We start from the raw sequence: 13,058 nt of genomic DNA on the forward strand, positions 1-13,058 counted from the left end.
AAGAAACGGATGACTCCACGCAGCTCGCATTTCGCTGTACAGTTTATCGTTGCAGCCATGTTGACATTCCCATAACCAAGCTTCAACTGAGGTGTGAGTTGGCCGTAGAGGTGGGTCGGAAAGTATCAACCTGATATTTTGTCACTGATACGCGCCTGTATCAGGAACGGCAAACGAGTACACTTGAAAAGTATCAGAGACTTTAGTATCAGTTCAGAATTCACCTGGAACAACACCACGGCCAATGAGCGCAGTACCCGATCGCAGATGACGGTCACTTGGGCAATTTTTTTTTTCCTAGCCTAAGTTAATTCTAAGTGTGTAGGGGAGGGTCCAGGTTAGGGGAGGACCTAAGTGTGTCTCAGGCCGAAGCCTATACACTCTACCATGCGGGTTTTTAACCATGCAGGACAAGGGCGCGTGCATCGTGTGCTATTGGGGTTTACTGGCCAGCCATGGCTGCAATTGGCGCCATGACTGACGCCCCATTGGTCGCCTAGCTTAAAAGCTAGCTAATGTGACCCAGGTAAAACCTGCATAGACACAGGGAAAACCCTGGGCCGGTTCATGCGGGGATCAATTAACATGCATTAAGCAAGCAGGTAACTACTGGACAAGAGGAAGAAGGGTCCAGGTAAGAAGAGTTGGAGGGGCTGAAAAATCAACCATGCTGGAGTTGGGTGCTTGGGCCTTGCGGCGGAGCTTGTGAAAGGGGAGGGAGCAGGAACGACGAATAAGGGATAAAGAAGGGAAAGAATGTAGGGGAGGAAGCGCAGGGGAAGGCGTTGAAGCCTTGAAGGAGAGGCGCAAAGCGATATTGTTACAAGCAGGGCTGCCACTCATGGGTTTTTCCACCCAGATCTGGGTTTTTCCAATGGTGTTTGGGTTTCTGGGTTTTTAAATAATGAATTCCAACAATTCTAGGTTTTTTATAATTTTAATTATTTTTATACCTAAAACAATAATAAAGGTAGTAGCTACTGTATCTGTTGCAATATCTGTTTGATAAATGCAAACAAGTCTATGTGTTTCACACACAAAAATACATATAAACACAAAACTAGTTTTCAAGAAGCTAAGTCGAATATTAAATTAGACACATTCTTCAAAGAGGCTTGCAGAACACAAAACCAATGCAACAATTAACCTTCAAACCAATCTTGTAGAATCAGACTCTGAATAAAGACTAACGTACATGATGCAGTTTTATAAAAACAATTACCGGTTTAAAGAATACAGTGATGGTGTTTGTTTTGTCATGTATATATTTGTAGGTTTTTTTATGATATGTGCTGGTCCAAGAATTACTTATACAGCCATTTTGCTGCAGTGTAATTTTCTTGTACCGGTATTGGTTGTATTTAACCGTTTTCAGTCTTGTAAGGTAATTAATTGTTTTATATTAAAACCAGTTATGTTTATATTTTTGAATTAGTACGCAAACATTTTCAACGATAGCATTTTAGACACATCTGGGTTTTTTACCCATGTGTCTGGGTTTTTTTTTGTAGGTTATCTAGGTTTTTCATGAATATCAGAGTGGCAGCCCTGGTTACAAGTCGTTTTGTTTATTGTCCTACTTCAAAGTACGCTCAGTGCGCAGTGCGTGCACCGTCTCGTTCAATAATAAAACTAATGAAATTTTAATATTAAAAAGTACATTAATACAAGATATAATATTTATATTTGTGCACCTAACAGCTATGAAAATGCAAATAAATTCTCAGTTGACACTAATAACAGATGTAATCAACATATGGACTTTCTTTTTTCGAAAACAATTAGTAACTAGTGTTTTTATACATTAAAAATTCACGATTTTATAAAAAAAAAAACAGATAGGTACATTAGTGAGTATACTATATCAATGTTTTTTCAAATGTTTCTTCAGATTAGTCGATGATTTATAACTCAGTTTTTGTTTACACAAATTACAATTAGCAAACTCATTATTTTCCGTGAAAAAATTCCACACAAATGAAGTCTTTTTCGTGCACTTATCCATTCCTTATTTCACTATAAAGATACTAACTACAAAGCATGACAGCCCGCAACATGGTGATACACGGCCAGGACGAACTGCAGTGAATGTTTAACTGATTGATACTGGTTGTATCAGGCGGGCATGAGAGTATCAGAGGTAGAGAATTACCAGGCGTGGGCATGAGAGTATCAGAGGTAGAGAATTACCAGGCGTGATAAATAATATATCAGATTCTCCTTCCGGTCGCACGGTCTGCGTACGCGGAGCTTTGTTGCCTCCTGGGACCGTCTGATACAGAAGTATCAGAGACTTGTAACATGGTACAATGCTGTATCAGTATCAGGTTGGAACAGATACCGAAAATTGCTGTAACAACCCACCTCTAGTTGGCCGCTCCACATGGTTGATGGAAGGGGATAAACACTACGAGACGTGTCGATTCGTGTACGAGCGATTAGGGTATCGATTAATGGGCATGCCATGGAGAAATGAAACTGTAATCACACTGCAGGGTACTGTTAAAACGTGGCTGAATAGGCAGGAGGCATAATTTTATGCAGAGGGTATTGGAAAGCTGGTGCATCGGTACGACAAATGTCTCAATCTGCACGGGGATTATGTGGAAAAATAGAGTAAAGATGTACGTTTCTTTTGACATTAAAATAATTTCCCAATTCATATTTTTTTATTACAGCCGATCGGAGGTTGAAAAAAAAAAATAACCATCGTGGTTAGTTACGACTAATTGTCTTCTTAACATTTTTTTTAAACAGTAAGTGATGTAAAACATGCAAACCACACAACAAACAATTTACAAAATGTTTCTAGTTTCTATTTAAAAAAAAAACTATAATAAAAATATAGAATAGCAGTTTGGATAGTGTAGACACAATTACTCCTTACATATTATCCCTCAAATTGACACATTACATTGCTTCCACAAGTGTTAAACATTTGTAAGGATGTCTGAATGTAAACATGTCAGTCTTACTTGTTCCCGTGGTCAAAGGACACAAGGAGATACCTCAGACGCGGAGTGTCGACCTGCCCCTGAGCTCGGACTCGAGGATGCTCTCGGAGAGAGACGGGAAGCCCGGGGACTCCTCGACGGGCGGCCCACCGTTCAGCTCCCTGAAGATCTGGTCCGTGGTCTTGCCCTTCGTCTCAGGCACCACGAGGCCCACGAACACCGTGCCCGACAGCAACACGGCGGCGAACACCCACAGCGTGGAGTGCATCCCGCAAGCCACCGCCAGGTCCACGAACAGCTTGGTGACCGCGAACGCGAGCAGCCAGTTGACGAGGCAGGTGATGGCTCCCGCCACGCCCTTCACGCTGGGCAGGAACACCTCGGCCATGACGACCCACGGCAGAGGGCCCGAACCCACGGCGAAGGAGATGAAGTAGAGGGTGATGCTGGTGATGGGCAGCCAGCCAAGAGAGGACACGTCCCAGCCCGTTGTCTTGAGGTAGAAGAAAGCACCCAGTGCAAACATGCACAGACTCATGAGGGCGTGAGAGACAATCAGCAGCACCTTGCGGCCGACCCGGTCCACCACCAGCCCTGACAGCAGCGTGAACACCACCTGGCAGGCACCCACCATGATGGTGGCCAGCGAGGGAGAGATCTGGCTTCCCGCTTCCTGTGAACATGCACAGACTCATGAGGGCGTGCGAGACTATCAGCAGCACCTTGCGGCCGACCCGGTCCACCACCAGCCCTGACAGCAGCGTGAACACCACCTGGCAGGCACCCACCATGATGGTGGCCAGCGAGGGAGAGATCTGGCTTCCCGCTTCCTGTGAACATGCACAGACTCATGAGGGCATGCGAGAATTTTCTATAGTCTCTTGCATTAATTCTATAATTGTTTGATGGTTATAGAGGCCTGGTTCATTACCTTTCATCAAGGTCATATTAAGTTTCTCTTTGAACCCAGATTTGATATTTTGTTGGAGGCAAATATGATAGATTTTGCTCTAAGCCTTTTTTTTACTACTCTCATCGCTGCAGCTTCACTCCTAGTTCACATCATATTCTCCAAATAGGGCTCTTAGCTCCACTTAGATCACCCGACACTTCTCATATTACACGGGCATATCAATAAGTAACTGTCATATGGTAAAACCAAGAAAAAGTAAAAAGTAATTAATGACAATCTGAAACAAATGAAAGTTTACCCATTTATTATTTTTCTACATAACTCCCATGTCTGTAGATGCATTGGTCCTAACGATGGATCAATTTGAAAATCCCTGACACACAGTGCTCTGTCGACTGCGAGAAGAGCCACATTCGCACGACCCATTTGAGCTCGTCGTCAGAGTCAAACTTCTTACAGCCGAGGAACTTCTTCATGGTCTAAACAGATGGAAATCGGAGGGTGTCAGGTCCAGGCTGTAGGATGGGTGCTATAATCTTTCCAAACCATATACCTGCAATGTTTTACGAATTGGGTGTGACACATTGGTGCAGTCAATACAGCCTTTTCGATAAGCTTCCACCATCTCCAAATTGATCTCTCCAACTTTCTTCCTTTTGCCCAAAGTTATCTTATCACAGCTCATTGCTCTTCTAGAGTCGACGGTGTAATCACTAACACCATTTTACCGGTGACTGACGAATGCTATTGGTACGTGGAATCACGATATCATGCATTGCACTCAGTCAGTAGCTCCATTTAGTTTCCTTTTTAGTAAATAATTTCATTTTTAATTATTATTTTCCAACTTAAAAAAATTGAACTGTGGGTTGCTTATAAATACGCCCTAGTAAATCCTTGGACCTTGCTTCAGGCAGGGAGCAACACATGACAATTACATTATAACCCAGGGCACCGATTAATGATGTTGCACTTTTGATAGCCGCGGTTGACTCCGATGTTTGGTGAAATCCTATAACCAATCATGGTTGAGATGCGACACAGCTCTGGCACTAACCTGGTGAGAAAATACTGTTGGGGACCCTTCTCAAGAGGCAGCAGCAAGATAAGTATCCACTGTCAAGGGTTGCTGGAGAAAGAATAACTGACCTGTCTCTTTCTTTCCTTCTGGCCAGTGGGAAAGCTGCATTTCAAGGCTAGTCGAATATTAAATTTAAAACTATCTATTTTCCAAAATAGTATACGGATATTAATTCCGATCTAAGAACTTAATATAACAGATTATGTAGGTAACATATAAAACTTCTAAGAGATAACAATAAAACTTTGCTTACAAACATAACAATTTGGCTGTGGGAGTGGGGTGGGGTGGGTGATTTTCGATTAGTGCTGGTTGGTGGATCGGGAGAGATCCAGGGCGCTGAATACGCCTCCTTGAGGGACAATGTGTCATTCGTGCCCTAGCTTCCAGAGTGAGCGGACGCTTCTCCCTCAGCTCCGAGCAACATGCCGAACTTCCAGGATCGCTACGAGAGCGGAATCTCCACCAGTTACGAGGGCCCGATAATCACCGCGGAGCTCCACACACCAAGTAGCATCCCAGTGGACCTAGGCACGCTGCTTGCGGAGAATGCATCGCTGCGCAAGGCCCACCTCTGGCCCTACCCGGAGGACCGGAACAGGACAGTAGTCTTCGTGTGGTCTGCGCAAGAGATGCGGGAACTGTCAGGCTTCGCGAGAAAAATGCATCCCCCGCTGCAAATCGAGGAGCAGGCGGTCCGTATGCGCGCATCTCCCACCAAGTATATCTCGTGGGCCACATATGAGATGATGCTGGTGGTTGAGCTGGCCACTGCACGACCGGCACCAAGGCCCGCCCCAGCAGTAGCACCAGAGAAGGACGTCTGGACGCAGTCCCTGCCAGCTCAGTCTGCCCCAGAGCTGCGTAACAGCAACTACCAGACAAACCAGGCAGTGTGGCACAGGCACACATGGAGCCAGACGCCCGCCCCAGTCAAGAGCCTGCACACAGGCACACAAGCAGCTGTTCTCACAGCTGAGAAGAGCTCAACAGCAGCTCTTCTCGTCGCTCAGGAGTTCTCTCCACTGCTGCCGCCGCCGGTGGCATTTGCAGCAACACAGACCACCTCCAGCAAAAGAGGGGAGGCGGCCACAGCTGCTGGGACCACGGCGCGGCAGCCCACGAATGAGCAGCCCCGATCATAAGCGTGCGCAGGACTTCAGTAGTGGTGGTGCCAGATTACACAACAGCCCTATCATTCAGGGACACCCAGCCTAAAGCGGAAGGGGGGGGGGGTGGTCCGGGGGTCCTCCCCCGGAAAAATTTGGATTTGAAAGCGCAAAATGGTGCTATTTAAGGTGTTTCCGAACAAAAACATTAAATACACAGATGTAAAAATTTTAAAATTTTTTATGAGACATTATGGCTTTGAACGTTATAATCGCCAGGAAAACTACTAAAATATTTACAGTTTTAAGCTTTGTTAAGCCATAAAGTAAATTGCACAAATTGTTTGCACGGAATTCATGCTGGTGGCTTTGAAAAACCGTACTTACATGTTTTCTGAAGACGCCAAATAAATGCTAGAAAAAACATTCTCAAATGTTAAGTTTTAAATCAACAAATCAAGGGAGTTTTTGTAACATACCTCAAATATGTAAAATATGTAAAATAATAAAAATACACAAATAAGAGTGGGCAAAAGTTTTAACTTTTGGAATACAACAAAAATGTTTTGTCGGCGACTGCATATAAGTCATCGTGTAAGCCTATCCTTTTATCTAACTAAACTCTCTCTCTTTTTTTAAATAAACCCTGGCGGACGGCGGCTATTATTCCGTGCGCCTGCCGAGTAGAGTGAACAGTGAACACCGAGCGCGCATTCTATGTAATTCGAGGAGAACTATGAGAAGTATTTACATTTCAGAAGTTTCCTAGCCGCGGCCCGCGTGTACAACACAAGTAATTGCACCTGGCTTGTTTCCGTGTGTATAGTTGGTTCGATTGATAATTGATATACTGATAGTGTTATGAGCACATATCTGTAACTCGACACGATTGGAAAACATATATTTTTTTGGAAATAATGCGGTTTTTTGTAAGTATGTATTATTTCTGCTTGTAAAAAACAAAATAACGTTAACCCTAATGGTGGTGCCAAGGCACCTGTGGCACCTACCGTGCGCACGCCTATGGCCCCGATGACGCCCGCAAGATCGCCGTGCGCCCTGGCACTTTGTCGTCCTCAGGAGCGGCAGAGGGGCCGGGGTGCCTGCGCTCTGCCGGCCACACGCCGACAAGGTGCTGGCGCATCTGCAGCCGGTCCACAGGGTGTATCACCGGCCTCTACAGGGTGGCCTTCGCCACTGTCCAGGAGACCACTCGCCTGCTGGAGGCCGGCTTCACCATCAGAGGGGCCCACCTCGCAGCAGAGGCCGCAGCTCCCCAGGGCCTGGGGCCACAACGAGCTGCAGCCAATTCCTCGCGGCGCAGTGCTGTAGTTGGCAGAAATGCTAACTGCAGTGTTGAGCCATCACAGGTACACAGCGAGCCAGCCGTGGGCAGAGGGGACTCGTCCCCTCCGCCGGCCTAGCCCTTTCTCCTGTTAAAGGGAGGGAGCAGCCCATGGTCTTAGGAACATCGCCCCACAGACAACACACCTAGCTAAACACAGTAAACTAGTCCAGCTGAAACGCCCCTCGTGCCCAAAAATTATATTATTTAAAATTAATTAAAAACACCTTGGAAACTGCTGGGCAAAAATATTAAGAAAATTAAAGTTAATTACCAGAGGTGCCCGAGGCGGTAACAGGAAGCTACAAATAATCGACTTCTACAGGCCGCGAGAAGGAAGCATAGGGCCTTATGGCGCCGCGGCGCTGCTCTCTAGCGGCGTAAAGGGGAACTAACTGAGGCGGTGAGCTGACTCGCCACCAGGTGTCACGAGGGTGAGCTCTGCACGCTGGCGACCAGGCCCGCGGTTACTTTTTCTGCCGCTAGATGTCGTGGACGTCTATGTCGGACCAGGGAGAAGGTCCTTGAAGTAACCCATCGTCTTGGCTAAGTTCACGTCAGGTCACTGCTCCTGGCTTGATTTCTCAGATCTAAGGGGGGTGGGGGAGAGGGGAGGGTGTACAGAAAACGCCACTCCGCTGGGAATGCAGGTTCACTGGAGACCCATTCGTGACGAGACTTGCTATTCTCAGCAGGCCTCTAAGAAGTAGCAGCTTGCAGCCCAGAAGCTGCTCTATGCAATTTTGGCCATGAAGATAAATAATATTACAAACTCGGGACGTGACTGCAGGCGAGAGAAATTTCAACCCAGGCTGCCCACGTCCACATTAGACAGCAAAATATCAGATAGGCCCCCTGAGAAAAGGGGCTTCGGTCCACTGGCACAAAGTTTAAACACGTGGCGTACACCAGCCTAACAAAGAGTAAATCACCCCCTTAACAACCAGATAAATTAAAAAATAAGATTTCCAAAAACAATTTTTAAATTATAGAAAAATTAAAAAAAGTAACGAAATTCCTAATTTCCGGCACACAGCCATTGCCCACACGCAATTCAAAACAACAAGTCAAAAAAATAAATTAAAATCAAGACAACCTGAGCAGCTACGGCCAACTGCTCAGCTTAACGTAATATTCACCCTTTTAAACTTAAACTTAAAGGGAGTACTGGACAACACAGCGAATTTAAAGTAAAATCACCACACGATATTAAATTTAAATATTTAAGGCCATTTGCATTCACCACTGCTTCGCAGCAAAATAGAAAACAATAAACCTAAACGTCACAACAAAATTTTTATAGGTCAAACCAGGAGGTTATGGGTCACAAAAAAGGCGACCTGGGACTCCTCCACGGGCCTCGGGGTTCGATGCCAAGTCGCGGAACTCGGGCCCCTAGCCCCCGCACTGGCGATGATGAGATCCCTGTCAGGCGGACGAGAGTCTGCTTGGGAATGCTTCATTAAGCAAAAATTTTGAGCCGGTACAATGTGTGGAGAATAAACAATACTGCTTCTAAGGCATTTGAAGTTTTATGATGCTGTTTGGTATTTGATTCAGTTCTGGGGCCTGAAGCGCAAATGACACCCCAGGGAACTGTATTAACCTTTGGAGGATACGAGATAGTTTTATTATTGATTCACAAGTCCGTCCGTGATTTACGATAGAATCCAAAAAGTAAATTAATATTTATTGTGTTAAAATATCATGAACTGAACCTCAAGCAACTAAGTTTAACACGGGCCATTTTTTAAATATTCAATTGTTGTTTCATTTGTCTGATCCCACAACCACAATCATGTGATTTTACCCTGTCCTGGCCAGAGCAAGGAGTAGAGCAGATCAAAGGATGTAACTGTTGTCATTCCTTACAAAAGGCTGGGATACAGTTTGCAATGATATCTCAGCTAATACTAGGATGAACACATTTTAATTTTGTTCAACTAACTGTCTAGTGAAACATCGTGTAGTACCGAAATGAAAAGAAACAATGCCTTGAAGAGGCAAGACAACCAATAAGAGCATCCTTCAAGAACAAGAAAAATATACCTACTGTGTATGAACAGTTATATTTGTATCCAGCTCAGTTGAGTACGAGGATTTTATTTAATTTTTTTTGCACAAGATTTTCTTATATTTTTGACATAATTAAACCTCTCTTACTTTAATATAGTGACTGTTCTGGTGTTTACAATACACATATTCGATAATATAGATGGTTAATTGGTTATAGCTTGCATGCTCTTTGGTGATACCAGGACCTCAAACAGCTGAAGTGAGACACAAGAATTACTGGAGCAGTCGCCTATTGTGCTTGATATTAGTAGTATATAATAGTATTTCCGAGATCAGGCCTCAGGCGGTGGTGGTGGTGTCGGAGTCCGCCATCTTGGATTTGTGACGTCACGGCGGCAAAAATTCCTCAAAAGTCCTCAAAAATGACTCAAAATGACTCAAAATTTCCCGTTTTAAGAAAACAAATTCCCGTTTTCGAGGGAAAAATTCCCGTTTCGAGGGAAAATTTCCCGTTTTATTCCTCAAAAATCCCAGCGGCTAGAAATGTCCTGATAGAGGCTTAAGCATCCTTAACTCAAGCCTCAGTTAAGCCTCTATCAGGATGTGACCTTGACCTTTGACCTTGACCCCGACGGCCATCTTGGATCCACCATCTTAGATCCGCCATTGTGTTCTCGAACATTCCGTCGATGTGTTATCCGCCATTTTGAATTATGACGTCACCGTTGCAATTTTCGTTACGCTCGCCATCTTTAACTTTTTTATTATCCGATTTTAATGAAAATTTTTTTAAAAATTATAAAAAAATTCACTTAATAAAATTTTAATCAAAAATATCGAAAAAACATATATTTACGACACGGAGCTCGGAGTCCTCGGTTCGAACCCGGTGAGGGCAAAAAAAATAAAAATGGTGACCGATCCTTCCCCTGTGGCGGGGTGCTGGCAGACTGACCCCCACCACTTATGTCAATGCACATATACCATCAGGTAGTATGACGTCATGTCCGCCATCTTGAAATTTGGACGCCATCTTGAAAATCTTTATTTATTATCCGATTTTAATGAAAAAAATTCCAAAATTCATCAAAAAATTAACGTATTTAAATTCTGTTTGATTATATCGATGTACGTCCTTGGTTCGATTCCCGAGGAGAGTAAACAGTCGATCCTTCCTCCATGAAAGCTACCTAGACTGATCTATCACCACCAATACCAAGGTATATATCGTCAACTGGTATGACATCATGTCCGCCATCTTGTCTTCATCCACTGGAGACCACCATCTTGTTTTCGTGTGCTAGAGTGTGCCGATATCATGTAGTATAATTATCTGGTCACCACACCTTTGACCTTGACCTTGAACTTTGACCTTGACCTTGAAATTTGACCTTGAACTTGAACTTTGACCTTGACCTTGAAATTTGACCTTGACCTTGAAATTTGACCTTGACCTTGAACTTTGACCTTGACCTTGAACTTTGACCTTGACCTTGAATTTGACATTGACCTTGAAATTTGACCTTGACCTTGAAATTTGACCTTGACCTTGACCTTGAAATTTGACCTTGACCTTGAAATTTGACCTTGACCTAGAAATTTGACCTTGACATTGAAATTTGACTTTGACCTTGAAATTTTACTTTGTCCTTGAAATTTGACTTTGTCTTTGATGTCCATCACGGATCCGTCATTTTATGTTCAGTACATGCTACCAGGAACGACCACCTGCTGGAGTACACCATCTTGTGCGTGTACTAGTATTACCATCATGCTAGTTTTATTCTAACATGCTACAGTGCAGTAATCATTTATTACTGAGGTACCCACCATCTTAAAATTTGACCGCCATCTTGAAATCATGTAATTATTTAGCTAGAAATGCGGGAAAAATTCCAATAGTCTCCGAAAAAATCATTTATTAATTTACAAATCGAATCGATGGATACCTGTCCACGGTTAGATTCTTGACCAGAGACAGTTGTAACTAATTATTAAATAAATGTTAGGTTCTGTTTTCCATTACCTTTCGCGGAGTTTATTAATCATTCACTCTACGAAAATCAACTCAAGTCAATATACCGGACCAACGAATTAAATCAGTGCCGATTAGCCTATTATGAAAGTCTAATTTTTCAATAATCTGAATAACATATAAGCCGTTCATGTACAAAGCCACACATATAGATCAATTGCCTTCAGTCCATGAGACCGAGTCATGTCATTATCAGACGTATAGGCTAGTCATTTCAGGACCACATGACCTTCGTAATCCATCGTGACATTTTTATACATTCTAAAGGACCAAGTAACCTTGTAAAATATTTTAGTAACACCAAGAGGTGATAAACTAGTAAATATTCAATCACTACATTTTGTACTACGCGCAGTCAACAAAAAAGGAAGCACCAACAACGAAAAGACAGCACCACCAACGAAAAGACAGCACATTTGGAAGCACCGACTACGAAAAGGCAGCACATTTGGAAGCACCGACAACGAAAAGGCAGCACATTTGGAAGCACCGTCATCGAAAAGGCAGCACATTTGGAAGCACCGACAACGAAAAGGCAGCACATTTGGAAGCACCGACAACGAAAAGGCAGCACATTTGGAAGCACCGACAACGAAAAGACAGCACATTTGGAAGCACCGACAACGAAAAGGCAGCACATTTGGAATCACCGACTACGAAAAGGCAGCACATTTGGAAGCACCGACTACGAAAAGGCAGCACATTTGGAAGCACCGGCAACGAAAAGGCAGCACATTTGGAAGCACCGACAACGAAAAGGCAGCACATTTGGAAGCACCGACAACGAAAAGGCAGCACATTTGGAAGCACCGACTACGAAAAGGCAGCACATTTGGAAGCACCGACTACGAAAAGGCAGCACATTGGAACAACCGACAACGAAAAGGCAGCACATTTGGAAGCACCGACAAAGAAAAGGCAGCAAATTTGGAAGCACCGACAACGAAAAGGCAGCACATTTGGAAGCACCGACAACGAAAAGGCAGCACATTTGGAAGCACCGACAACGAAAAGGCAGCACATTTGGAAGCACCGACAACGAAAAGGCAGCACATTTGGAAGCACCGACAACGAAAAGGCAGCACATTTGGAAGCACCGACTACGAAAAGGCAGCACATTTGGAAGCACCGTCATCGAAAAGACAGCACATTTGGAAGCACCGACAACGAAAAGGCAGCACATTTGGAAGCACCGTCATCGAAAAGACAGCACATTTGGAAGCACCGACAACGAAAAGGCAGCACATTTGGAAGCACCGACAACAAAAAGGCAGCACATTTAGAAGCGCCGACAACGAAAAGGCAGCACATTTTGAAGCACCGACAACGAAAAGGCAGCACATTTGGAAGCACCAACTACGAAAAGGCAGCACATTTGGAAGCACCGACTACGAAAAGGCAGCACATTTGGAAGCACCGACAACGAAAAGGCAGCACATTTGGAAGCACCGACAACGAAAAGGCAGCACATTTGGAAGCACCGACAACGAAAAGGCAGCACATTTGGAAGCACCGACAACGAAAAGGCAGCACATTGGAAGCACCGACATCGAAAAGGCAGCACATTTGAAAGCACCGACAACGAAAAGGCAGCACATTTTGGAT

At 44.2% G+C, this 13,058-nt stretch overlaps 1 protein-coding gene across 1 annotated transcript in view; it reads right to left on the reverse strand.

The window, feature by feature from the left end:
- Positions 1–3,009: 3,009 nt before the first annotated feature.
- The window catches only part of LOC134536541 (facilitated trehalose transporter Tret1-2 homolog), a 41,448-nt gene continuing 31,399 nt past the window's right edge, over positions 3,010–13,058 (reverse strand). The window contains exons 6-9 of the mRNA XM_063376274.1: positions 7,275–7,340; positions 5,667–5,771; positions 3,677–3,784; positions 3,010–3,627 (exon numbers count right to left, since the gene is read on the reverse strand). Coding sequence (XP_063232344.1) covers positions 3,010–3,627; positions 3,677–3,784; positions 5,667–5,771; positions 7,275–7,340 — 897 coding nt within the window. The remainder of the gene's footprint in view (positions 3,628–3,676; positions 3,785–5,666; positions 5,772–7,274; positions 7,341–13,058) is intronic.

The sequence above is a fragment of the Bacillus rossius genome, chromosome 11, assembly GCF_032445375.1.
Source record: "Bacillus rossius redtenbacheri isolate Brsri chromosome 11, Brsri_v3, whole genome shotgun sequence".
Taxonomy (NCBI): domain Eukaryota; kingdom Metazoa; phylum Arthropoda; class Insecta; order Phasmatodea; family Bacillidae; genus Bacillus; species Bacillus rossius.